The sequence below is a fragment of the Aspergillus undulatus genome, assembly GCF_047715775.1.
Source record: "Aspergillus undulatus strain CBS 261.88 unplaced genomic scaffold BDV17scaffold_97, whole genome shotgun sequence".
NCBI classification, from domain to species: domain Eukaryota; kingdom Fungi; phylum Ascomycota; class Eurotiomycetes; order Eurotiales; family Aspergillaceae; genus Aspergillus; species Aspergillus undulatus.
Genome location: NW_027396701.1, coordinates 24,931 through 49,312, shown reverse-complemented (window position 1 = coordinate 49,312; position 24,382 = coordinate 24,931). Strand labels below are relative to the sequence as shown.

General features: G+C 49.7%; 9 protein-coding genes and 1 non-coding gene across 10 annotated transcripts; 5 read left to right on the top strand and 5 right to left on the bottom strand.

Moving 5' to 3' along the window:
* Positions 1–128: 128 nt before the first annotated feature.
* BDV17DRAFT_285557 (RNA-binding protein with serine-rich domain 1) lies at positions 129–1,198 on the top strand (the record flags this gene model as incomplete). Its single annotated transcript, XM_073760733.1, has 3 exons — positions 129–416; positions 485–590; positions 645–1,198. The coding sequence occupies 3 exons, from the start codon at positions 129–131 to the stop codon at positions 1,196–1,198; spliced, it is 948 nt and encodes a 315-aa protein (XP_073610107.1).
* A 183-nt stretch (positions 1,199–1,381) lies between these two features.
* atrA (protein kinase MEC1) lies at positions 1,382–10,053 on the bottom strand (the record flags this gene model as incomplete). Its single annotated transcript, XM_073760732.1, has 26 exons — positions 1,382–1,573; positions 1,632–1,750; positions 1,800–1,884; positions 1,937–2,024; positions 2,079–2,201; positions 2,256–2,338; positions 2,390–2,514; positions 2,564–2,761; positions 2,810–3,095; positions 3,155–3,349; positions 3,395–3,491; positions 3,544–3,705; positions 3,758–3,850; positions 3,900–3,997; positions 4,054–4,360; positions 4,410–4,917; positions 4,968–5,502; positions 5,552–6,781; positions 6,834–7,076; positions 7,130–7,609; positions 7,665–7,761; positions 7,817–7,969; positions 8,023–8,415; positions 8,465–8,772; positions 8,828–9,459; positions 9,510–10,053. The coding sequence occupies 26 exons, from the start codon at positions 10,051–10,053 to the stop codon at positions 1,382–1,384; spliced, it is 7,374 nt and encodes a 2,457-aa protein (XP_073610106.1).
* A 204-nt stretch (positions 10,054–10,257) lies between these two features.
* Positions 10,258–10,329, top strand: BDV17DRAFT_t146. Its single transcript has one exon. It is a non-coding gene; the product is annotated as a tRNA-Ala (tRNA).
* BDV17DRAFT_277545 (nucleoside deaminase) lies at positions 10,272–12,121 on the top strand. The gene is made up of 6 exons (XM_073759443.1): positions 10,272–10,734; positions 10,785–10,889; positions 10,992–11,200; positions 11,250–11,347; positions 11,456–11,649; positions 11,697–12,121. The coding sequence occupies exons 1-5, from the start codon at positions 10,684–10,686 to the stop codon at positions 11,560–11,562; spliced, it is 570 nt and encodes a 189-aa protein (XP_073610105.1). The 5' UTR covers positions 10,272–10,683; the 3' UTR covers positions 11,563–11,649; positions 11,697–12,121.
* BDV17DRAFT_277544 (putative NADH-ubiquinone oxidoreductase 21 kDa subunit) lies at positions 11,250–12,619 on the bottom strand. The gene is made up of 6 exons (XM_073759442.1): positions 12,474–12,619; positions 12,378–12,394; positions 12,099–12,304; positions 11,851–12,053; positions 11,456–11,773; positions 11,250–11,347 (listed from the first exon to the last, which is right to left on the bottom strand). The coding sequence occupies exons 1-5, from the start codon at positions 12,531–12,533 to the stop codon at positions 11,690–11,692; spliced, it is 570 nt and encodes a 189-aa protein (XP_073610104.1). The 5' UTR covers positions 12,534–12,619; the 3' UTR covers positions 11,250–11,347; positions 11,456–11,689.
* A 616-nt stretch (positions 12,620–13,235) lies between these two features.
* BDV17DRAFT_296524 (Chromosome segregation in meiosis protein 3) lies at positions 13,236–14,289 on the top strand (the record flags this gene model as incomplete). Its single annotated transcript, XM_073763311.1, has 3 exons — positions 13,236–13,489; positions 13,544–13,622; positions 13,675–14,289. 3 exons carry the CDS (start codon positions 13,236–13,238, stop codon positions 14,287–14,289), a joined length of 948 nt encoding a protein of 315 aa, XP_073610103.1.
* Positions 14,290–14,454: 165 nt separating this feature from the next.
* On the bottom strand, positions 14,455–16,550 carry BDV17DRAFT_247502 (RCC1 domain-containing protein). Its single transcript, XM_073756065.1, has 2 exons — positions 15,497–16,550; positions 14,455–15,444 (listed from the first exon to the last, which is right to left on the bottom strand). The coding sequence occupies exons 1-2, from the start codon at positions 16,280–16,282 to the stop codon at positions 14,620–14,622; spliced, it is 1,611 nt and encodes a 536-aa protein (XP_073610102.1). The 5' UTR covers positions 16,283–16,550; the 3' UTR covers positions 14,455–14,619.
* BDV17DRAFT_277539 (RibD family protein) lies at positions 16,515–18,938 on the bottom strand. Its single transcript, XM_073759441.1, has one exon. The coding sequence runs from the start codon at positions 18,773–18,775 to the stop codon at positions 16,838–16,840; it is 1,938 nt and encodes a 645-aa protein (XP_073610101.1). The 5' UTR covers positions 18,776–18,938; the 3' UTR covers positions 16,515–16,837.
* A 147-nt stretch (positions 18,939–19,085) lies between these two features.
* Positions 19,086–22,672, bottom strand: nic96 (linker nucleoporin NIC96). The gene is made up of 6 exons (XM_073756064.1): positions 22,612–22,672; positions 22,001–22,539; positions 21,307–21,949; positions 20,273–21,254; positions 19,492–20,225; positions 19,086–19,442 (listed from the first exon to the last, which is right to left on the bottom strand). Exons 2-6 carry the CDS (start codon positions 22,459–22,461, stop codon positions 19,116–19,118), a joined length of 3,147 nt encoding a protein of 1,048 aa, XP_073610100.1. The 5' UTR covers positions 22,462–22,539; positions 22,612–22,672; the 3' UTR covers positions 19,086–19,115.
* A 106-nt stretch (positions 22,673–22,778) lies between these two features.
* Positions 22,779–23,842, top strand: BDV17DRAFT_277537 (cytochrome c oxidase assembly protein COX16). The gene has a single exon (XM_073759440.1). It carries the CDS (start codon positions 22,851–22,853, stop codon positions 23,283–23,285), a length of 435 nt encoding a protein of 144 aa, XP_073610099.1. The 5' UTR covers positions 22,779–22,850; the 3' UTR covers positions 23,286–23,842.
* Positions 23,843–24,382: the final 540 nt, after the last annotated feature.

Here is a 24,382-nt window from a genome sequence, read left to right as displayed (position 1 = left end):
CATCTGTTATTATCTGCGTCTGCAAGGCAACTCAAGGCTATCGTACACTTCGAATTGTTTGTTTTGCATCTTGGAGCGTTTGCCAATCTCACCTGGGCTTGTCCTAGGCCGGGCTCGTTTCGTGCGCTATGCACAGGGAAACATCTCGTGAACGCCAACTCAGGCGCTCTGTTTCACCCCGTTCAGAGTCAAGATCTAGGAGGGATTCTCGAAGCTCCATGTCCGAGGGCAGCGACGGTGGTCGCAACGGTCATCGGCCTGCGAGCCGATCTATGTCGCGGACACGTTCCCTGAGTCGGAGTCGGGGTAGGAGTCGACGTCGAAGCTGGAGTCGCAGCCCGCCCTCTCGGTCGTACAGGGCCAGAAGCTATAGTCGGAGCGAGAGCCCTCCTGGCAATGCCCAGAGAAGTTCAAAGGTTAGAATCTACTTCATCCCCGGCTGGTTTGTCTCCAAAGGCACCAAAACTCATACGAGAATCAACAGATTGTTATCGAGAAATTGACAAAGAACGTGACTGAGGCACACTTGTACGAGATATTCGAGGGGTTCGGGGAAATCCAGAGCGTTGATCTTCCCATGAACTATGCCTGTATGCTCATGTCCTTACCACAGCTGCACCTCAGCTAACTCGGCTTTGATATAGTCATGACGAACAGGGGCACAGCTTATATCCTATATAACGACCCTGCCGATGCAGAAGCCGCAATCGCGCATATGCACGAAGCGCAGCTCGATGGCGCAGTATTGAATGTGTCGATTGTGCTACCCAAAAGAGCGTTCTCCCGTTCGCCTCCACCTGTGTCGAATACGAGGACAAAGTATGGGCGCCAAAGACATTTTTCTGGGCGTCCTGCTGACAACCGTTCTTCGCGCCATTCGCCATATCATCAGCGAACCTCTCCTTCCCGGAGGTATGGTCGCTCCCGCCCTGTTGAAGGGCATGATTTATATCGGCCCCGATCACTTTCCTGCTCCCGTTCTCGATCACCTCGTCGGTCCCGGTCTCTTTCTTCACTGTCGCTATCTGCGTCACCACCTAGAAGAAAGGCGCGCACTCGGGGTGGTAGTCCTCGACGAGGCAGTCGTCGTAGCCCTAGCTACAGTAGCTATGACTACAGCAGTCGCAGTCGCAGTCGCAGTAGGAGCCGAAGCTACAGCGGAAATAAAGACCGCATCCAACATCCCGTGAGAAGGTAGAGGATACTACAAGACTCGCGGAGCGAAGCTGAGGGCCGTGGCTTGTGTGGGAGTACCAATATTGATTGTGGTTTCAAGGGCTTGCTTTACAGTTCTTCTTCGGATGAACAATACCTGATATCTCAGTCAGTGGGCACCTGGAACACCTTTTCCCTTTCTAAACCAGCTAATATTACCCTCAAGCTAGAAGAAAGCACACCAACCAATGTACATCGCCGCAAGGTTGCAGACATCAGTTGCTTGGATGATTAATTCGTCAACGTGTCCATCTACAGATAATGGGACCGACTCTCCCGGAAGAAGGCCACGAAGTTTGTTACGAACATTCTCCAGGACGCCTGCGGGAGTATCCGGAACATTCGCATGGGTGCGGCGCTTAATGAGGTTCGTAGTCAGCTTGCTAGCAGCTTATTTATCGGCATGGAGCATGTACCTTTTTGCCAATGAAATCCGTCGTCGGGTCGTGCAAGAATGTCTCCAGAATGGTCATGAGTGCGTCTTCATTCTGCCGTAGGAGATCGAGACTTAGTTCACACGTTTTTCGGAATGGACCTATGAGTTGTTAATTGAGAATATTCGACCCGAGCTTATGGGAATTAACCATTATAACCGTAAGCGCCGAAAGCGTCAATCATATTCTGAGTAAGCCGGAATGGCACTAGCTCTGGCTTATCAAAAGTCAGGCCCTGCATTTACGGCGTTAGCTGCAAGATTCGAGAAGCGTCAGTGTATGCCTACTTTGTCGAAAAGACAGTTGAAGTCCACGTGAAGGACACCGCCGGTGCCTTCCTCGAAGAGTATGTTTTCACCGTGCCGATCCCCCAGTCTGCAGTGTCAGATGGATCAGCAGAGTACGGTTGGCCTTGTGCAGTTGACGAACCCTAGGACATATCCAACCATCGACATAACAGCACAGGAACGTGTATAGCGGAGTCTTGCGGCAAACCAGGCACCTGTTTCGGGGAACATCTCCACAAACCACTCGCGCAAGACCGGGGGAAATCTGCTCTGCGGTAAGTACTTGGTCATTATAGGGAGAGATGAGTTAGGAAAGTACGCTGCTAGAACTTTGTCCGTAAACAATGAGACTTTGGATGGATCCGAGCAGGCCTCGTTGAGATAGTGTCGTATTTCCTCGTACTTGACAGATGTCAGCGTTTTCAGTTTCGAACTCTGGTGGTGGAATCTGACATTTGGCGTAATGCCTCTTTCCTTGAGTGACTTTGTGACCAAATCCCTCAAAGTCCGAAGGTTATCTACCCATTCAATGAGACCACATTCTTCGTTGAGAGGCGTAACGGCATAGGTTTTAATATCTTTTGTATGTCAACGAGATGGAGCAGAACATGTAGACGGAGCACCTACACATGCGCCGTTTACTCGATTCGACATCCTTCTTGAGGAATCTGTTGATCATGTTATTGAACTCCATCAGGCGTTGGTCTTTCCGCAGGTCATCCTTTGGTTTGCACAGAATATGGTATGTCTTTCCGTCGGACCCTCGGATGCCGATCTTGCGAGGTTTCTGGAGCGAGCTGAGGACCTGAGCGTCGTCGAGCACAGCTGAAAAGGTTACTCATTATATATGTCCGGGATAGCCTTACTACATACCTTCAATCGTCGTGGAATCCCGAGGGAAAGCCCTGAATCCTTTCAGATAATCGGAATCATGGCTCGCTGGTAAGCTTGGGGTAAGCATTGCCTGGAAGGGGACGACGAGTCGACATGGGGCTACTTTGTGGTTGAAGTTGAGAGTGCGTGCAAGGTGAATTCGAGAAGTCTTGTTCTCGATCTTTGCCACACACAACCTCAGCAATTCTTCTGCGAACTTTTGGCCTTGGCTGATCATCCCGCGGATGTCGGCGGTTGTCTCGGTCTTCAGCTTCTTGCTGAGCTCCTGTTTCTATCTTAGCGAAAGCTGCATCTTCAGCGAGCACTTATAAGTGGGAAACTCACCGTGATCTTACTCAGACATGTTAAGCCCCTCGAAGCTCGGTCCGTGGAGGATGATTTGGCCACGGCAAGAACAGTCCACAAGCCTTGCTGCGGGAATGCATTCACTGTCTTTGCCACTATCTTGACCAACAAGTTATAGACCGTGGAATTCGGGTGAGATATCCGTGCAACGACTTGAGGGAGAATCGTGAAGAGCTGAGGGGGGTCAGCTGCAGCTTATATCCCTGGCTGGAGTCTTACCAACGCAGCTGGCATCCTATTGACATATTTCTTCAGTTGTGAGTGCATGTCATCGAGACTTTTCTTCCGTTGGTTCAAAGTGTGTGCTTGAAAATCCCTTGAAATCGGTTAATTGAGGCGAGCCGGATAAAGGTCAAATAAACACTTACGCATTGTCACCCCTTTTTGGGTCGAAGGGCTGTTCGGCAATCGAGGCATGTTCCAACCAAAGGGTCAATACTTTTGGCAATGACTGGAAAACGTACTTATTTCCGTGTGCCAATGACCGGAGATAGTTGTCAACGACCAGCTTCGAGGCTTCACCACTCAAGCTAAAATCATTAGCGAAAGTTCATGTCTATACCACACCAATGCTGAACTCACTAAATCTGTGCTTCTTTTCCAAGTGGCTTCAACTTCTCCGAGTCCAAGATCTTGTTGTAGTGCTTTCCAAGATAGTAATGCGCCTTCTCCCATCTGAGCTCCGTTAGATGGCCCAATAAATCAGCAATAAAGGCTCACCTACCTGGAATGGAGCTTAATAGCCTCACGATACCTCTGCACTATGATATCAGATTGCGTTTGTCCTGCTCGATCGGTCCATTTGGCCAATAGAAGGTGAGCCTAAACACATTAGCCAGATTCAACGGAATAGCAAACGTTCTAAATTGGCTCCGTACCCTAGCAGCTAGGAGGTTTTGCTGCTTGTCATGGGTTGAAGCGACGGAAGGCGCGTTTGGATTGTTCGATTTGGGAGTGGGCGAGGCGAATTCATTGGCAGCTATCGCACCCTCTAAGATTTGTATTGCCTTTCGATGATGTCCGTCTTTCCAGAGAAGCCGGGCGTGCTCAATCGTAGCAGAGCGATCCTTTAAGTGGGCAGCGTTGAGCATTGACTGGTACGCTTGATTGCCAAAGTTGCCCCTCCTGAGCAACCGAGCACTTGTCAGCCAGGCAGCAGCTATATCGGAATCCGCGAAATTGCCACTAAGCTCATATTAGTACAGGTCACTAAAGCCGGTCCGAGACAACCTACGCCAGTTCCATAGCAGCCCTTCTCAACCCCAAGAGATACTGCTTGTCAGATAGATACCCACCCAGAACGTCTAACCGGCGGTTCAAAGAACTTATTAGACCAGAACGAGATCCCAGATCCTCGTCTGTATCTCCTGACAGGGCAACAGACTCGACTTCTGTCAAAGCGTGTAACTTGAGCATGCCGTCGTGGCAGGATTGCAAGGACGTGACAGAAGTAGCAGTAAGCGATTTAGCGACACTCAACCTCAGGCCGTCAATTATTTCGCCGAATTGCTGCTTTTCGCCACAACGAAAGGCGTCCAAAGCCAAGCCGATACCTATATTAAAGTCTGCTGTCGTCTTTCGCGCACATAGCTCGAGGTAGCTGTGCATCTTCTCCCACTTCCCTGTCATCCACGACGCCTCAATCGCAAACGAGAGGAACTTATAAACGGAGCTTGTCCGTTTGAGCGCCTCTGGAACAGAACTTGTTGTTCTGAGGACCTCAAAACGTGTGAGGATTGCATCTGTAAGAGGTAAGCCAGGGCCTGCCAGGAGCTGTAAACCGGAGAGTCACCTTGCTGCCCCGATTCCTTCAAGCAAGTAAATAGGTTCCATTGGGCATCGAGATTTCCGGGTTCCTTTTCGAGCTGCAGTTCGTACCAGCTTTGCGCCGTGGCCCATCGCCCTGCCTTTCGATGTTCGAGAACTTGTTGGTCAATGTCGAGAACGTGTAGGTGTGTCGAAATGCCCTCGATACCGTCTGGCTCATCAATCTGGCTATAAATGTCTTGGAGATGCTCGTAGAGAGATTCAAGGCTGGTAGTCTGCTGTGTTTCAGGACGATTGGTGTATTGGCGAATATATTGTTCCCAATGAAATAGAGCCCTAGAAAAAGACTTGCACTCCACGGCTCGCCTGGAAATTACTTCTGGCGGTATAGAGTTTAGGAGAGACTCAACAGCCTTAGCCTGGGAGGAGTACGAGTCGGCTAACAAGTCTCGATCATTCTCTTTACCAGCTCTGTGGTGCCCGCGGTGCCTCAAACTATTCAGCTGCTTTTTCTTGCCATGAACCCATCTCGAAAGGTAATCCAACACTTCAAAGACACTCTGCAAGCATTAACAAGATTATGAACATTTATCAAATCGGAATACCCACCTGGCTGCACAGTAGAATGGTTTCGTGTACCTCATTCCTGGCTTCGGGAAGAGGATGAGCGAGGATATGCATAAGTTCATTTTGCAAATCGTCCTTTTCCTCCTCAGTCCCGCCAACCACACGATGCAGAGCGGCAAAGGGAAGAAGGAAGGACGCTATTGAGATGTCTTGCCCCTTGATGATACGACTGCAAACGCCGAATACAGACCTCGCATTATCTCCGTGTCCACTTTGCAGCAAACCCTGGACAAAGCTTCGCAGCCAATCGGCATGACTAAGTCCTGGAGAGAACAATGGATAGGTGCAACTGGGACCGACAGCGCCAACAGTGACGGTATATTTCGATGTCAGAAAGGGCGTTAGAGTGTTGCGCACTGTCTCAGGAAGGTCTAGCCACCGCTGATACTTCTCATCAGCCTGAATACCGCGCGAGCGCCGGGTGATGGCAGAATTCAGGTTGCAAAACTTTAAGAGACTTTGCATGGCGTACGCCAAAAATCCCTGTGCTCTGGTGTTCGACGCAGATAGGAAGGCATCAACTAGCACATGCTGGAAAAAGAAAAGTACAAAGTCAAACGTCTCCTCCATCTTGTCAAAATTGGACAAGACAAGGATTTCTTTCTTCTCCTTGATTGATTCCACTCGGTTTGGATCTAAACAGCCGATGTGACCGAGGCAGCGAGCGGACAGAAGGGCAATGGATTCCGACGTAGTGTTGAACTTTACACAGCAATCGAGTAAAGTTCTTACCAAGTGTACTACCGCGGCGTCTGGCTGCTCGCTAAGGACAGATCTGTGAACAAATTCCTCATACCTCGAGAGGTAGAGGACGAGTTCTCTCAAAGCTTGTTCAACAACGGTGGCGTTCTCACTTGAACAGCGACGAGCGAACGCGATGAAATGGGTCCGAACGTCCATAGCGCCTTTAATCTCGTCAAGTTTAGCTTCAAACTTATGTAACACAGGTATCGATGCCAAGGAGGGCATTGTTCCGCAGATCTCTCGCAAAAGTTCACTATGAGTCTCCAGGATGTGCTCGACAAGCTTGTAAGCAAATTTCCGAGTATCTTCGGTAAAGGTCATCCAATGCTTGATAACGATTGACAGTGTCTGATCCAGTAAAGGTTCAACTTCTTCTTCTTGCAGTGAGCTCACCAGCACACCCCAGACAGTGAAGGCCTGATTGCACAGCTCTTTAGTTTCCAAAGCGGATCGCAGACAAGCACAAATCTGTAGGTACTCAGCTTATGACCAGTCTGGTTGATAATTGAACAATACACACCTGAGGCAACGCGCTACTGACATGACTGGGAGCAACCTTGATCATCGCGCCAATAGCCACTATGTTCCTTTTCTTCTCGATGATAGGCTGTCTGATTTGGAAATCATTGATTGCATGCGCGAATTGCGTGATTATCCCAAGGACATGCTCCTCGATAAAATGGCCAACCAGATTTGATATTTTTGGAGCGTGAGCGGTCTTGCGCGGCACGAGAGATGCTAGCATAAGTAACGCATGGTGGAACTGCTTGTTTTTAGAGAAACCGTAAATGTAACTGCGATAAGAAGCGTACGTACTCTTGCTCCCTTTTCCTCTCCCGCATCGCCAAGACCTTTCAAGAGATCGCATGCGATCAAGATTGGTTCGATCCTCACTAAGTCTGCCAATGTACGACCTTCAAAGGTAGAGTCAACTTCATATAGCGTAGACATGATCATCTTTTGAGGATCTGACGAGGGTTGACATAACAGAAATGCCAGTATTGCTGCGAGGTTATTTTTCTCTGAACATATATCAAAGGGCGTCTTGACATCTTGGTGAGTCCCTCCAATCCGCGCAATAAGCTCTCTCTTGCGCGAGAGTACTAGATGAGGTAAGACATAGACTTCTGTCAGCCTTAAAAAATCGTCGACCGTCATTCCAATCAGGTCACACAGTTGCTCTGCCATGTACGGACGAGACGGCAGGTTCTTAGCAACTATCACGGAGAGTGTCCTCCAAAAAGGCCGGAACATGACAGCTGGTTTGACGGTAAGTTGCTGCGCGAGTTTTAATAACTAAGAATAGGTCAGATTATTCCTCTAAGAAGTCTTTTCCCCATGATACACTTACCTCAGTGTACGTCACCCCGCAGATGAATGGATTGGGGTGTCCAAGATACTCTATAAGGCGAAGAAGGATTATATTCATCTCCTCATCATTAGAAAACCTGGTTGGAGATATTAATCCAAGTATCGACGCCCGTATAAGGATTTAGATCACACCTTGCCAGTCGGCACAAGCTCATGATGCAGGTTTCATGTAATGCGGGTTCTTGCTTCTCGGATAGACTTCTGAGCCAATCTATGATGATAACGAAGTTACCGCGACGGATTTCATAATCGAGGCCCTCGCGTACGAAACAAACCACAGAATAGCTGAGAAGTCATTGGCATTTGGTACATGGGAATGCGACAAGAAGCGTACGTACCCGGCGAGAACGCGAAGTTCTCGTACAGAGCTCCGAAGAGAACTTAAAAGAAAGTCACCAAATACCGAATTCGACAACTGTAAATGCACAAGGCTTGAGGAGTGCACTAAAACGCGCTTTAAAGCAGCCATGGCTGTTACTCTGAGAGTCGGTGAGCGCGAAATCTTGGGGACTATGAAGGTCAATATCTGGCATATTTCATCACTTTCGTCTATCTGTTCATCTGGGTTGGCGTGGAACTGCCGTCCCTCATCACACGTGTGGCAGACTGGGTCACTCAGGCAGTGGCCTTGGATAGCCCCTGTTAGGGTCCCGGCTACTGCACAGGGTAGACGAGCAAGACTTTCCAAAAACGCATACTTCTTCAGTTCCGAGAGCGTAGAGAAGGACCCGCTAAACAGGATTAGTATGGAAGCTGTTACATATATCGCCGCCAACTCACAAGATCGCAGGTTTGAGACTCTCCAAGTTCGCCGGGCCGTCATAGCGAATGATGTCCAGTAACCTTGACGTGAGCTGCCGGACTATATCGACTGTGCCTCGAACTTTCCTTGGCTGCGAAAGGCAACGACGTTTAGGTGCTGGCCCGATTTCGTCATTTTCCGGAACTGAGTTTGGCGCCGCAAGCCCTTGGCTGGAGGCGAAAGAATTCAGCATTGCTTTAACACCGCTGTTTGAAAGCAAAACGGTGGAAGGTTCGGGGCTTGACTGCGTGCGGATCGCCTCGGTGATGGCTTTGTGAATTGCAGCCTTATCTCTGTCAGTCTCACCAGCCGATTCCTAGGATGAATGTAGGGCTTTCTACCTGAAGATGGGGTTCAAGGGATGTGAATGTAGTCTTCTTCGTAGCATTTGTTAGTGATGGAAGGAGTCTTCTAATACATCTGAGTCTTCTCTCCGTACACTCGTGAGGACTCGTGAGATCATCGAGGCATTGGCTCAGCTCGATCTGAAGGGTGAGGGAATGATCCAGATAATCTAACGATAGTATGTCGCCCAGCGTTTGAAGAAAACCGTACGTAATTCCGGTATCGGGGAGTGCTTCACATGCCCAACACATCCGAATGGACGTCAGAAAGTGCAGGCAAACCTCAACTTTGAGTTCAAGATTATGTAGGCCGGAACTCCGAAGCCAACCAAATAGAACCCTCCATACGCGTTGGTAACCATTGAGAACCCAAGCGAGGTTTTGGCGGGCGTTTGGGGTTTTGCGCGCAAGGACCGGTCGTCGAGCAATGAATGAATCAAGTAGGCTGAGGGCTAAGAGAACAGCGCCTCGAAATGACTTGAGCTTGATTCTCTTCTCAAATGGACTGCGAGACAGGCCAAGTGTGCCCATTACTGAGAAGAGAGGTCCATCGGGCACCGGCAGGAATATTTTAAATTGGCTATTGTCCCATTTATCTTGATGTTGGGATTCTAGCGAGAATATGACCTCTGGGACTCGTTAGTATGATTTTCCCAGGCCGCTCCAGATCCTTACAAACCATTTATGCAAGCTCGCAGAAAGGTAGGGACAACATGACTCGAGGTCCATAGTCTGGTGTGTTCATACTGAGAACGGATAGCAGCCGAGAAAATGCCCGTGAGTTTCTCGACTCCAAGTGTTTTGTGTTCATAGCAATGGAGAAGTCGGACGGCTAGCCAGATGTACAATGGGGCGTAGGCCTTCTCCCCAAGAATCTCTGGGTCGGGGACTTCTGTCAGTGTTTGAGGAGCCTTGACAATTGTCGTTTGGATAATATCCAAACAGTCCGAAAGCTGGCCGTTCAAGTCTCCGTTGTCCTGTTTTTCATTCTTCATGCACGGCTCGAGGCCGGCCTTGAGCACGATGCATATCAGTCTGGTAACATCTGTGGCGCTATCAACTAGACTCAATTGACTGTATCTTCCCTCCACAAGCTCTTGTCGTAATTGCGCAAAGGCTTCTCGAGTCAAGTGATGGACTTGGCTTCCTTGGGATGAGAGGCGCGGTGCCAGCTGTGCTGCCAGGGTAGAGGGGGCTCGTTCCGCAGATGCCCAGTCAGCCATAATTGCCATTAGATAGAACAGTTGGTATTGAAGTCATCTGCCGTCATCTGTCTCGTTTTAACAAGCCATGCTCTGTGGACGCAGCGTAGCGACCTTTGCAAAGCGTGTCAGGGTGGACGCGTTGAGTGATGATAAGTCGCTATCTTATGAGCCTTTTTATATCTTACACTATTATATTTGTAGCGTCATTGTATTGTCAATTAAGGGCGTGTGGTTTAGGGGTATAACGCTCCATTCGCATTGGAGAGGTCCCGGGTTCGATTCCCGGCGTGTCCACGATATGATTTTTTGGGGATATTTATGTTTATTTCTCAAAACACTCAGCTTATGATAGCTTCTTTTTGAATTAGCGCTTGATTTAGTCGTATAACGCTTTGTTTTGTGGTCATGAAGGTCTTTTTTGGTGCCATAACCTGGGTGGCAGGTAAGACTTGCTTGCCTAATATGTGATGACGAGAAGGAGAAGTTAGGTGCGACTGTCTTTTTCTTTTCACGAGTCTCAACTTCCGACCCAAGAACATTTTTTTTTTGACTCTCCATTGCCTTTCATTCATCTGTGCTACAACTTCTCAGCCCAGGAAAGCCTTTCAGTCCACTCTGCCTTAGGAAGTACACGTAGTAGCGACCCCAATGGAGGCAACGGTTGAACAGTCCTTCTTCATGGAGCAAGCGTTCGAGATGGTATTGCCTCCCGGCTTTATTGCACTGGAGCACAACTCACGCTTTGCTAGGCACAGAAAGCACTTGATACTGGTGAAACACCTGTGGGCTGCGTCTTGGTACTCGAAAATCAGATAGTCGGCCGTGGAATGAACGACACGAACAGGTCTATGAATGTAGGTCAATAGAATATCCAGGCGACACCACAATCCAGGGGTGCTCTGTCTTTTCCCCAACACGAAGCCCAGCTCATCTCCAGTAACTTGGCCATATGATAGGGAACAAGACACGCCGAATTTCTTGCCATACAGGCAATGCTTCGCACTTATCCAAAGTCAGCACTCCGATCAACGGACCTGTATGTGACAGTTGAGCCCTGTGTCATGTGTGCGGCGGCCCTACGTCAATACCAAATACGGAACGTGTATTTTGGCTGTGGGAATGAGAGGTTTGGAGGAACGGGGAGCATCCTGTCCCTGCATTCTGAGTCTGGCCCTGTTCTCCTTTCTTACTTGGTTCATGCTGACCTTGCCCAGTTTTGCGATTGATCCGCCCTACTCTGTTTATGGCGGCCTGCAGAGGAAAGACGCCATCATGCTGCTCAGGCGCTTCTACATCCAGGAGAATGAAAAGGGTACGTGCGCTTTCTCTCTCTCTCTTTTTTTTTTTTTTTTTTTTTTTTTTTTTTTTTTTTTTTTTTTTTTTTTTTTTTTTTTTTTTTGTGTCATGCTGACCTGAATAGCGCCTAAACCTCGCCCGAAAAAGCATCGAGAGTTAAATACGAAATTTGATGACGATGTGAACATTGTCCCTACGAAAGGGGAATCAGAAAACTGTAATACCGATTGAGCGAGCGATGTCCTAACAAAGATAACTATACAATTCTTCCTACTCCGCCTGCCCGTGTCAGATCTAGCACTCTTGACTTGATTTATGGTAAGTAATGAAATGAACAATAGATTCACCCCTCTAACATTCAAGAGGAGCCAAGTTTCGATAAGCGTTCTGCTTCAAGCTCGCGTTCGGCTTGCTGATAGTATTTGGCTGTATCAACACCGTGCTTGTATGATAGTCAGTATGACACCCAAAATTGAATGAAACGGGGACCAGGTTCCAGGGACGACGAGCAAAACTCACGTGGTCATGGTTAACGGCATTAAACCACGGGATGACATGGATGAAGAGGTTGGCGTATCGCGAGTTTCGAGCAGCTACGCCCTGCAAGTAGGGGGACACTTGCGAGGTACCATACAAAGGCTCGCCCTTTTTTACCTTTTCAACCATTTCCTTCATGTCCATTTCAATCTCTCTCGAGTTCTCCGTAAAGCCGTGGAAGCGATCTATAAAGGTCAATAATCACCCTAGATGGAGTACGGGCGACGTACTGCAAGACCTCTGATAGAGGATATGAATACCACCAATGAGACCAATTGCCGTTGCCAGGCGCATGACGGGCGAGAAACCACCCCTGCCGACACGTGAAGGGCTCACTCTTTCCATGACCCAGAATGCAAGCGGAGAGGCCGCAGCACCAACACCGGCAACTGCATAATCGGAAGGTCTCGCGTAGCCGAAGACTCGTCGGATGTGCCTACAGAAATATCAATCAGAAAATCAATTGCACTTATGGACGGCAAGGCAATGGGATATCTGGTGAGTCGCACGGGTCAGAGTCGATGAGCTGCAAATCGAGGTTAGCAGTGACCTTGCACGGCGCAATTGAGGGATTGGGAAATGCAAGCGGGGAAATGAAATCGCACCGGGTAATCAGTGAAGGCACGCTTTGGTGGCACAACGGCCGCGTTGTTGTTGGCAGCCATTGTGACCGGTAGAAACGATCACTGCAAGTGACAATCGAATCGTTGGATGTCTTTGGGCGGAGTTCAACTCGAAAAGTGAGGTTGTGCCAAGCTCGATTGTTCAAATTGAGACTAGTGCAGATGCTCAACTCTGAATAATGAACCTCCAACTGGTTCCGCCTCTCCGGAAGCCTCGAGCATACTTACGTCTGCAGATTGGAGCACTCTCGCGATTCAATTGACATTATGAAAGCATTCACTCTAAGCTAAATCTTCAGGAAATCCGACGCAAAACAAGCTTAAGAACATACTTCATTATATTTCTATGAGAGCTGTAAAGGAAGCCACCTAGACCACATCTTAGTCGGAGGTTGAACAGGAAGTAAAGGCCAGCGAATCATCAGAACCAGAGTGCAGAGAGAGTCCTTGCCACCTGAATTTATATAGATATCATTGTAGAGTAGACAAAAGTGGTATTTGAGCTGCCTTTCAGATTGACGAGGGCAGTTGAGGTTAATCAAGAATGAGAGCATTGCTATTGGCCAGTGACAATTAACGCGTTCGAGACGCGTTCCGTTATCGATACGGCTGGGGTAGTTCCATTGTGAGGAGCGATTGTTCTCCGAACAGTCTACCGTTCTGCGCATATCCAGCAATAGTCGCCTACTTCAAAGTGTGACATTGCTCGCCCATAGGAATCGCAAATCTGACATGAGTGCTGCCATGGCAAACGAAAGTAACTCGGCATCGAAGGCGCCGCAACCTACCGATCATGTCGACGACCTTTTCGACTACAATGTCGGTCTCGACGACATACTGCAAGATATCAACACAAATCCAATCAACACAAATCCAAGCAGCACAGCTGCGCCGAAGCAATCTGCTCCACCCGACAACGCAGGAGTAGTCCTGGGTCTGGATGAGGAGGTCAAAGTCGTCAAGAAGAGACAGCCCGTTGCGAAACTCGACGAGAATAGGTCAGCTAGAGGCAATTGACAGGGTGCTTGACTGCATGCTTACTCTGTTGCAAGACTACTTACACAGGCTGGAATCCCGAAGTTGCGGCGCTCAGCTAGAAAGAATTTAAAGTTTAGGGGCAAAGGACACGAGGTTTGTGCCGATTTTCTGCAGAGTTGATTTCTAAACCTGTTAATCTGTATAGTTTTCTGATTTGGCACGCCTCCTAAACTTTTATCAATTATGGCTCGATGACCTGTTCCCGCGCGCAAAGTTTGCCGATGGTCTAGCTATGATCGAACGACTCGGCCATTCCAAACGTATACAGACAATGCGCCGAGCATGGATAGACGAAGAGAAACCAAAGCCCGCAGAAGAAGATATATTAAATCCAAGCGACCACCGAGAGATGAGCAGCAAAGAACCCGTGGTGGACACAAACCACGCATCACGAACATCTCCACAATTAGATGACGCGGACGAGGACTTGTTTATGCCGGACAGCAATAACAACCAAATTCCGACCAACGGTAACGCAGGTGCGCCGGACGATGATGACTTCGATGAGCTTGATGCTTTGTTGAGAGCGCATAGAGACGAGCCGGATATCGGGAAAACTACTTCAAACAAGAGCGACGACCATGCGTCGCCGCCAGAGGAGGACGACTTGGACGAGCTGGATGTTTTACTGAGGGAGCATGAGGGCGACCCTAACGCGGGAAACTCCGCTCTGAGAGAAACGAACAAAGACACTTTAGAGACTGATAGTCATGCCGATGAGCTTGAAGCAATGGAGAGATTAGGGGGTTTTGGCAATTAGACTCGTACATAAACATTATGGTCTGTCGTCCGACAACGCAATATGCTCAAGCGCAGTCTATAATCCCAACCGCGAGACAAGTTGAAGAACCGGTACCTCTTGGTCCGTGTGCATGAATTTACGGCTTTACTACTAGTCATCCTTATGCGAAGTAAAAGTACATGTAGATTGAAATTTAGAAACACCGCTGAGCAGAACCGACCTTCAAATGACCGAACACATGACCGACATCCTCCCTATTATCACATTGTAGTGGATCGGCCTGACTCGTAGTCTATCCGATGAAAAAGAAGCGACCGCAAACCTAGATCACCTCCAATTCCAGACAACTCACAAGGTCGCCGGTTCAGTGAGGACCGAGAATTGACCACCACCACCTGCCCAGTTGAGGCTCTTGCCCCGGACAGCTGTGTTTTCAATGATTGTCGCAACCTCCACATCATCCTGTGTACCTTGGCCAGTCTGGTAGGTAGCAGAGAAACCCCAGGACCAGGGACGACCATCAGTATCAATTGCGATGGAATGATCAGAGCCTGCCGCAACGACCTTGGCCTTGAATCCAGGCACAGCCGTTGGCTCAATGAGGATACGAGGACGGTCACGCTCGTCTTTGATGACCGCGTGATCGGAGAGGCTATCGATCTTCAGGCCCGTTTGATAGCCATCTAGTCGCCCCCAGACGAGACACTTGCCATCTTCGGTAACAGCTAGGGAGTGGTGAGCTCCACCACAGATCTGCGTGAGGTTCTGGTTGGATAAGGAGTCTACAATCGTTGGGTGGACGATAGCAGCCTCACTATCACCCGCATGCTCGCGGATGCCTGTTTCGCCAAAGCTATTGAGACCCCAGGCGTAGACTTTGCCGGACTGGTGGATAGCAAAGGAATGGAAAGCGCCAGCACCAATGTGGACAATGCCCTTGGGAAGACCGAACTCTCGTGGTTGAAGACCGTTTAGCTTATTACGCTCGATGATACGGCGACCGAGCTGGTTTTGCTGACCCGAACCCCATGAAAAGACAGCGCCTTTGTCGTTCAGAGCGAGAACGTGGTTATCCCCACACACGAGGTGCTTTATCTTCTTGAGAGCCGGTACCAAAGTCGGAGTTGTTTGAACCCTTGTGCTCGCATCGAACCCGAGAATACCATCGTTGCTCTAATTCATTAGCCAAATCTCGGGATAGAACATGGGAGAAAAGGCCACCTACCCGAAACGTTCCCCAGCCATAAACCTGACCATCATCTGTGAGGGCAAAACTTGAACTGTCGCCAGCAGCGACTTCAACGAAAACAGTGCCTTCCGGGAAAGCATCAGAAGGAATGGCAGTCGGCGTGCACTCGTGAGGATTAAGATCAGCGCCTTCGTCCGACTCTGAATCTGAGTCCGAGTCGCCCTTGTCCATGTCCTTGTATCCACCATCCCAGGTAGTGTCTCTTCCGAGCGCGCCTTGGTCATTGACACCCCAGGTAAGGATCTTGTTGTCATGCGTAAGGGCGACGCAATGCATACCTCCGACAACCACCTGCACGACACCGACAGATTCGGGTGACAGGTGGGGATTGAGACGCGGTCGCTTTACATCGATAACGTTCTTGCCGACTCCCAGCCCAAGCTCACCAGAGCTGCCTTCACCGCACACGTAGACATTCAGCCTGGTAGTTGGCGCTTCATTGATAACCACTTTAGGTTTCTGCTTTGCAGCGGCAGGTTTAACGACGCGAGCTCGCTTTACTGTGCGACTAGCCTCCTCGTCTTCTTCATCGACAGCAGCTCTGCGCTTTTTAGCAGGCTGCGCGGCCGCGACTTTAGCAGTCTTCGCGGTCTCAGCGTTTTCTGGCTTGGGTGTTTTGCGGGTCGCAGACTTTGTGGTAGAACTCGCGACAGTATTCTTGGTAGCAGCAGCCTTTTTCGTGGCAGTGGTGGCACTGGGCGCCTTTTTGTTCGCAGCGGTCGCCCGCGCAGCGGGTTTGGTTGCGCCTTTCTTCGGAGGCATTGGAGGCAGCAAACAGCTTTCGGCAGGAATAATAGGTAATGAGATGAATCTGGAGGTGACAAGAAAGATGAAAACTCAGAAGTTGATGCTGAGAGAAGTGGAGGGAAGAGTGAAAGTAAGAGGATCGAGGGAGCAGACAAAGGGAGCGTGAGCTTAGAAGGAAAAAAAAGTGTGACGATCTGTTGTTGTGCTGCTAAGGTATGGCGCAGTGTTATTGTTGCCAGCGAATCGCGCGCCAGACCGGTGAATTCCTGCGTTCCCACATACTTGACTACGAGTACCCAGGCTGTCTAATATCATGTCGCTGTGGCCATTGTAGCATCATTGCATGATTGATTTTCTTTCCCAGACCTTGACTTCTGTGACGGGTCGATTCTCGAGGTCTTTCAGCATCGTCTCATTGGCATGATGAACTTTCTTTGTGCCTTGCCCACCATGTCCAAGTTTATCTCAAAACAAAGAACTGCTAGTCGCCCTCTGTCTAGTGTCATCTTTCATATATTTCATTATTGATTACTCGTGTTTTTAAGTAGTTACCGCATTAAACTGTCGGTTTCAAACGTTGGTATCGCAACCTGCACTGGAGCCATTCATATTGGTCTCAGCAAGAGGTGCAGAATGCTCAGCCGGCGCTGTGCGGATTTTCCCACACATTATCACATTCTGTCCCATGGGCACCCATTTCACGTCTCGCGGATTGAGCGCCGCATTGGGCTTGCCCTGCGCATCGCGTTTGGAGTCTGGGCTCACTCCGACGCCGCCAGAGCCCAGGTATGTCGGCGCAATGGTCACAATAATAGAGTCAATGAACTCGGTATATTCGGGGTTCAGCAGCTCACTTAGAACCCTTGCTCCTCCTTCAATCATTACGCTTTTGATGCCCTCTGAAGCAAGGGCTTTTAGGATAGGCTCCCAGCGAAGTCGCCAATTTTGATGGTACTCCATGATGCGAAGGAAATCACCCCCATAACCCTTGAGCATCATCAGTTTTTGAGGGTGGATTTGAGCTCCAGGTGACACCACGACCCACGGCGCTCTGCCTTTTCCCTCTACCGTTGTCCGTAACATCCTACAGTCGGGATGCACTGGCCATCGTCCCATGGGGTCGATTACCACTGGTCGTGGCTGCCACATTCTCCCTAGGCCACCAAACCCTCCAGCACCCTCCAGTCTACAGTTGAGCCCTGGGTTATCTGCAAGGACAGTTCCGACTCCGATTAGGATTGCGTCGTGACGTGATCGCAGATAATGTGTCATTAATTTGGCCTCTGGCCCCGACAGCACCGTCTGCATTCCAGGAAGAAGGGAAATTTTGGAGTCCATGGAAGAAGCATAGGACAATGTGACATGGGGGAACTCGCGCTTTTGGTCATTTTTTGGAAGATAGGGTTCTAAGAAGTCAAGCGGAAATTGAGGAAAGGGGAGAGTATCAGGCGGCAACGGTGGAGCGGTTGAATCAACTGGCCTCGAATTACCCTCACCATCTACCATCTCGCGAGTCCTCACAATTCCATGGCCCTTTTGATATTCGTAGCCCTCGTGGGGTACTAGTTTCACCTCCGGATTCAGAAGCCTCCATTTTGCAGAAACGTTCCGGACGTCTGTAACCGTACAGAACTTTCCACCTGCCTCGATGAGCTTTTCCGGTTCCTCCCGGAATCTCGTGTAGATAGAAGAAGGCAAGTATCCCTTGCTTGCCTCCCTTCTGGCAAACTCCATTAAGCCCGAATTTCGCTTCACTTTGTCAATGTAATCGAGGTCGTGGGAATGTTCGTGACTGCTTCCCGGTGTTCGAGCTATCGTGACCGTGGAGTAGGCGCCTTCGAATCTTATGACCTTGATCTGAAAATTGCAAAGGCCGCCTTCCCGGACCCTTTTCTTCCGAGGGCGCTTGCCCTCTGGCAAAGGCCGCGTTTCTGAGCTCCGGTGAGTTGGCCGTCGTAAACGGCACATGTAGTAGTCGGTAGTGCAATGTCCTTCTTTGCTGGAGTTGGACCTCTGTTTCACCCAGACATTATCGATAAATGGCCAGTAAGTTTCAAATTCTTCTAGACTGATCTCAATGGGTTCCTTGCATTCAAACATGACGTGTCGAATTCGCGCAAGGTTCGGCGGATTGTCGATGAGCGTTCCATTTCCCGGTTCGCTCCCATGGAGAGAACTAGCTGTGCTGCCTGTATTGTCAAACGGCCCCTCGGGATCATCAACAGCAGTCACCTTGTCCGTCGTAGCAGGTCTCGCCGGGCTGAAAGCACTTCCACCTTCGCCGGCATCATTCAAAGAACGCAACTGCGTTTGTTCTTGTGCATCGCTTTCGGCGTACGAGTTTTGTGCTGCTGTGGTTGCGACGTTGTTATCGGCCGCCGTGTCCATTTTCGCATCCGTCGTCTCTATGCCGAGCGTCCTTCCGCCAGGTTGCAGGGGTTTGAGCCCGCTATCGGGCGCTCTTGATGAAGAAACCCCGTTTGATGCGCCAGAAGCGTCATGGTCCATATCGAGCACCGCAATCGGTCCAGGTCGAATTTGAGCAGCCCAGCGTCGTACGTAGAGTAGCACGGCCGCATTCAAAGTACTCAATGCATTGTCCAATAAAGGGGTATACGACGTCGAGAAGAACGCCTTGATGATGACGTGGAATCAGATGTGTACGTTGAAGGTGTTCACCGCGGAATTCGTGGAGAGGTTCCCAGTTGGTGCTCTTGGAAGCTTGACCGACCCGCCAATCCTTGGCGCGCTTGAGCTTCCGCGGAAAGAGCCCGCACGGAGGACTAGAAGAGTTGCTTTGTGGTCTCGAAATTAAACAGTCGATTTTCACTTAGAATATCCTATTATCCTAATACGCGCCAATATCTGCGCCAGCTCGTGCAAGAGTCTCATAGACTCTTGGAGGTAGTTTGTATTTAACCATTCCAGAGAAAACCATCAGATCCTTGGCCATGACCAACAGCCCTTCCGCAAGCCCTTGTCTCATCTCATTTTCATACGGCCCGGTGCTTAGTCGTTCTCGCTCGCGCCCAATGCAAGTGATGCTCCAAATGATCACATGGCCCACATTGCTGGAGATGAGCGATGGGAGGGAGGAGAATGCTTGCGCAGTACTGCGAATGTAAGGCACAGAGCTACTGGCACGTAGTGGGAGTATGCCCAGTCCGTTGATAGTCTAGTCCTATTAGACAAGCTTTAGGAAGGAAGAAAGATAAGTGACTTACATCCAAGGCTTCCGTCCACTTTCCAGCTTCTACCTGTGTTTTCGCCTCCATCATCCGGAGCAAAAGACCACATGCGTCGCGACTTGATTGACGGATTCGTTGGTAATATAGGGCATTTTGGTTGTAAAGCCCGATCATGTTCTTGGCAAGGACGACCGGGTCATCCACAACAGTCAAGCTCAAGCTAGTTCCCGCCATTGTTGATTCTTGGGCGTTGGGCTCGTCGGGATTAGTACGAGGACGCAAAGGCTGCAACCTAAGCGTAGGGCTTCCCAGGGGAACAGCCACGGAGTCCGACAATGTTCTGTTGATGATATCAATCACACGATCATAGTCTTCAGCCAGGTGATACAAAAGGACCGAATCAGTGATCAATCCTTTGTCTTCGGCAACAGCAGCGGCCTGCACAGTGATTGTTTTCAAGAACTCGTCCTGGTCCACCAGTTTGATCAGGCTGATGCGATTTTCAATCAGACCCTTGACCCTAGTACCGTCGGAACGAATGTCGCCGAGTAACTTAGCAAAATCTCTGGTCTCCAAAATGTATTCACGCAAGGCTTCATGACAGACGGAAGCTTGCGACTTGCCCAAGGCGCCAGGAAGATCAGCATTGAGGCAGAGAAGGGAAAAGTAGTCGATTGCCGCTTCAACATAGGCGGTGCGGAACTCTTTCGTATAGTGGGTCATGAGATAACCAAAATTTATCTGGGGGTATTGTTTCACGGTGAAAGACACTGCAAGCATTAACACAGTCCAAGGCATTAATAGAGGGGGAACTTACGAATCTCTTCTCCTGAGGTGTAGAAGTCAGAGACTCTTAGAAGGCCATAGTATGCCAGTGCGATGGCAAAGTGCACAGCGCTTACAGGCGCATAAGTCCCAAGATAGGAAACCGCCTGCTCAAACATCCCTCCAAGAATCTGAAGGAGGAAGAATGTACCATAGCCGCCGGGTCCTTCTTGGCCCTTTCCAAACACGCGCTGCCCGATCTCTGCGATGTCTGTCTGAATGTCCTCCAGTCCGAAAACATCACCTGCAACCTCTTCAGCCCGGTCATCTTCTCTAGCCAGGCTAAACTGCAACCACATCCAGTCTTCCACGCTTTGATTGATCCCCTCTAAACGCCTCCGACCAAGGTCACAGCGCCCGATGATTTTGTAGCAGGCCATTCGGTATGGATCAATAGTGTTGTCGGGTGCGTTACGTAACCGCTGTTGATATTCACCATTAATTCTTTGCTGCATGTCTCGCGGTAACCGCTTGCTCTGAGCATAAGTCGTCATGTATGTCACGAATTTATGATCCAACGACCGGAAACCAGGGTCTTGGGTAACATATTCGGCCGCTTCGGTAACAAATCCGCATCGAAGAAGATAAAAGATGAGTATCCAGCAATAGTCGTCCCCAACCATCTGAAGCTCAGTGCCATCAGGCGCGAGGTCCCTCCTGGACTCCCTCAGGCGTACATAAGCACGTACTTTGTTGACCACAGTGGGAATTCCACCAAGCTGAGCCTCGCGCGGATTTTTGGCAATCGCTCCTTCAATCTCATTATAGAATGAACTTTCAAGAAACTTCCTTGAACCTTTAACGATGCGCTTTCGAAGGTTGACAGCCTGTTGTGATTTTGGTGATTCATCCAGGTACTCTTCCGAGAATTGACGCTCCCTGATTGCTCCGAGGTCCGAAATGTCTGTAATATTCGACGCTTCTCCAATAATGCTTATTAAAGCCCAGTATGCGTCGAACAGCTGACGAGGGACCTGAAGACGTTAGGACGAACTAGAAATTAGTTAGAGACAAAGAAGCACTTACATCGCCACCAGCATGTTTCTCAACCTCAGAAAACTCGTGAAGCACGGGGAAGCCACGAGACTGAATCCGGGCGGAGTTAAGCAACTGGACCTTGTCCGCGTAGTAACCCATCTTCTCGCGCACGAATCGAAGATCCAGAGTTTGAGACCCAGAGCTTTCGATGCGCTCCATCGGATCATCGAAAAGTCGGTGGCTTGGTTTTCCGGTTCCAGGAGTGCCTATGACAGATTTGTCCAACCCAGAACGTCCGAAAACACTTCGGCGAGAAACGCCTTGAGTAGATCCAGCTCCTGTTTGATTGGTTTGCCGTGTTGATCGACCAAATGACGACCTTGAGTCGCCTGTTGGGTCGTCCTTCTGTGTCAAGCCGAAATGCTTGAAGATTCTATGGCGCTGTTCTTCCCAATCAAGATCTACCCTTTCCTCCAGAAACGAGTCAAAATCTCTTTGCGCTCTAGCAAGGCTCTCTGCAACCATAATCTGTCGACCACGTTGTTGGATGTTCCTCAGATACTTTTGATTGTCCGGGTCAAACGCGTCTAACTCTTTCGGTGGGAGAGAAATGGACGCCTGAGGTTCTAGAGCTTTGAGGTCGCGTAGAGCATGTCCAGGAGATACACCCGATGCAGCCAGTAGGTAGTGACTTGTAAAGTCAGCAATATATCAGGCGAGGTAAGGAGAGGGAGAAACTTACGCTTTGCTGCTAGATGTGGGTGTGCCTTTCATGCTCCCCGTGCCGAGCCCCCTTGCTTTTCGGCGAATGTCATCGAGGCCCAGCTGGAGATTTGGGAGCTCCTCAAAATTGCTGTTATGAGCAACCGCAGAGAGCGGGCGCTTCTTGCCGCGCTCTAACAGACTGTTGAAAAAGGCGGGCTGAGCTGCCTGGGAAGAAGTGTTTAGAGGCTGCGCCATGCTAGCATTGGGCTGCCCTGTTCCAAAGGTCGACGACTGAGTGGGCTGTTGTTGGGCTTGAGATTGGCCGCCAAGGAGAGAGGTGTTTGAGGGAGCCTGTGCTGTGGAAGGGTTTCCAAAGATACTTGTCGGATTACTTGGAGAAAATATGTTCGACGGTTGTGACGGTTGCGATGGCTGGGCTGTGGCACCCAGGCCATTTAAGCCGCCAGTCCCAAAGATGGAGCTCGAAGTGAACGACATCTATAGCCTGATCAATGATATAGGTCAAGGGAGTAACGGAGATTCAGCGTTTGGACAGTCCTTGATCGTTGCTATCGGCTGTTGTTGGGATCATTAGTATTAGCGCTCAAAGAAATGGCACAATCACTAAGAAGCAAGACGTGAGCTTACACTGTAACCAATAACAGAAGCATTAGTTCAATGTTTGTGAGGGCTGTTCGCCTGCTGCCCGAATTTTTGTTTATGACAAGGCTACAAGCTCACAACTTGCGGAGTCCGCTCCGAGCCCAGTCGGGTCTCTCGGGTTATCAATAATCCGAGATAATCTAACCACTCGAACTTGCTCCTGCTTCAAAGAGCTCACTACTACTTACATCACAGTGTCTCTCTTGTGATTCAAACGGTCAAATATGCCTGTTTTCCAAGCTAAAACTTTCCGCCGAGCAACCACAGTGTCCTCAACGCTGGGTGAAAAGCTTGGGGAGGCATATCGAGCTAGGCTTCCACGACACCCATTTCTTCTTTTTGGTCTTCCATTCATTATGATCATTGTGGCTGGATCATTTGCTTTGACGCCGGCCGCTGCTCTCAGGTACGAGCGGTACGATCGCAAAGTCAAACAGCTAAGTCAAGAAGAAGCGATGAACCTTGGCCTCAAAGGACCGGACGGAGAGGAGGGAATCAAAAGGAACCCTCGCAGGAGGATCCTTGGTGACGATCGGGAGGAGTATTATGTACGTTCCTTTGGGATTTGTCGGTCAGTACTAACTTCTACAGAGGCTGATGGCCAAGGATTTGGACAATTGGGAACAAAAGCGAGTTCAGAGATTCAAGGGCGAACCTGACGGGAGATTATGAATTGTCTACATGATGGTCGAGTTGGCGACATTGCGGAGTATACCCGTTATAACGTCGAGCGCAGATCATTGGTCTCTACGCCATATCCACGGTTGAGCTGACGAGGATCAATGCACCATGATTAACATGACTGCAGCTGAATAGCTGTTGATTTGGTCAATGTGAAACCGATATTGTCGAGGCGCTTTCTAACGTGGTCCCTGGGAGTAGTTGTTCATTGAGCACTGGGCACTCCATTAACACGGGCTAGCTAATGCTCAGCTATATGACGGATGTGGTCGAGCCTTTCCGTGTGCTACGAAGTCATGGGCGGCTTTTGACTCAGCTATGGTTGCGTCTCACGAGAGACGATAGTGCCACTTATTGACCATCCGCTCTAACCGCCAAGCAGACAACTACATATCATCTGTGTCGGACTGGAACATCGAAGTATAAGACTCGGGACATGTCCTAATTTCTTACATACTGTTGGACTTGACAGCGTATTCCTGTATTCTTGGGCACCAAGCGGCTGACTGTTGGCTTAAACATACGACCCTTTTTTCGGACTTAGGACGGAATCGGAATGTGCTGAATAGCGGCTTGCAATCGAGCATACAAAGTATGTAGCGCGCCGGGTTTGAATCTAGGCTTATGTCACATACGAAGCACAGAGTATACCAGAGCACAAGCCCCCTTGTGCCCACAAAGAGGATTCCCGGTGAACTGGGAGACGCGAGCAGTACTCCGTACCGTATCATGAATCAGAGTGACAGAGTCCCTGTTGTTGCATGGTCGACAGTGCCGTCACGGTGTGGCGAGGGACTCTTTTTCCAGAAAAGAGCAATGATGATGGCGAGAAAGAGGCAGTCATAGCCAACCTGTAATAAAGCAATCTCACCCTGGCTAGTGGGCGGTTCCTGCGATCCAGACCGGCCGAACAGTCTGTGGCTCCGAGCTCGCGACACAGAAGGTTTGCCGCTCTCCGCCCATAACGTCATTTCCAGCGATCAACAGTGCGCCCCCGTTTTTCCTCGACTTTGTGTCTTCAGCCTTCATCCTGCTCGAACAGAAATGACACCAGTGGGTCGGCGCCCATACTCCC

Bases quoted from the DNA above. Each gene is read 5' to 3' on its own strand.
- BDV17DRAFT_277545 (XM_073759443.1), top strand. From the start codon at position 10,684: ATGGAGGCAACGGTTGAACAGTCCTTCTTCATGGAGCAAGCGTTCGAG. The intron at 10,735-10,784 runs GTATTGCCTCCC...ACGCTTTGCTAG, and splicing joins TGGAGCAAGCGTTCGAGATG to GCACAGAAAGCACTTGATAC. The intron at 11,201-11,249 runs GTCTGGCCCTGT...GACCTTGCCCAG, and splicing joins ATCCTGTCCCTGCATTCTGA to TTTTGCGATTGATCCGCCCT.
- BDV17DRAFT_277544 (XM_073759442.1), bottom strand. From the start codon at position 12,533: ATGGCTGCCAACAACAACGCGGCCGTTGTGCCACCAAAGCGTGCCTTC. The intron at 12,054-12,098 runs GTACGTCGCCCG...TGACCTTTATAG, and splicing joins CCTCTATCAGAGGTCTTGCA to ATCGCTTCCACGGCTTTACG. The intron at 11,774-11,850 runs GTGAGTTTTGCT...CTATCATACAAG, and splicing joins ATGCCGTTAACCATGACCAC to CACGGTGTTGATACAGCCAA.
- BDV17DRAFT_247502 (XM_073756065.1), bottom strand. From the start codon at position 16,282: ATGCCTCCGAAGAAAGGCGCAACCAAACCCGCTGCGCGGGCGACCGCT. The intron at 15,445-15,496 runs GTAGGTGGCCTT...CTAATGAATTAG, and splicing joins ATGGCTGGGGAACGTTTCGG to AGCAACGATGGTATTCTCGG.
- BDV17DRAFT_277539 (XM_073759441.1), bottom strand. From the start codon at position 18,775: ATGGACCATGACGCTTCTGGCGCATCAAACGGGGTTTCTTCATCAAGA.
- nic96 (XM_073756064.1), bottom strand. From the start codon at position 22,461: ATGTCGTTCACTTCGAGCTCCATCTTTGGGACTGGCGGCTTAAATGGC. The intron at 20,226-20,272 runs GTAAGTTCCCCC...TAATGCTTGCAG, and splicing joins CACCTCAGGAGAAGAGATTC to TGTCTTTCACCGTGAAACAA. The intron at 19,443-19,491 runs GTAAGTCACTTA...TAATAGGACTAG, and splicing joins AGTGGACGGAAGCCTTGGAT to ACTATCAACGGACTGGGCAT.
- BDV17DRAFT_277537 (XM_073759440.1), top strand. From the start codon at position 22,851: ATGCCTGTTTTCCAAGCTAAAACTTTCCGCCGAGCAACCACAGTGTCC.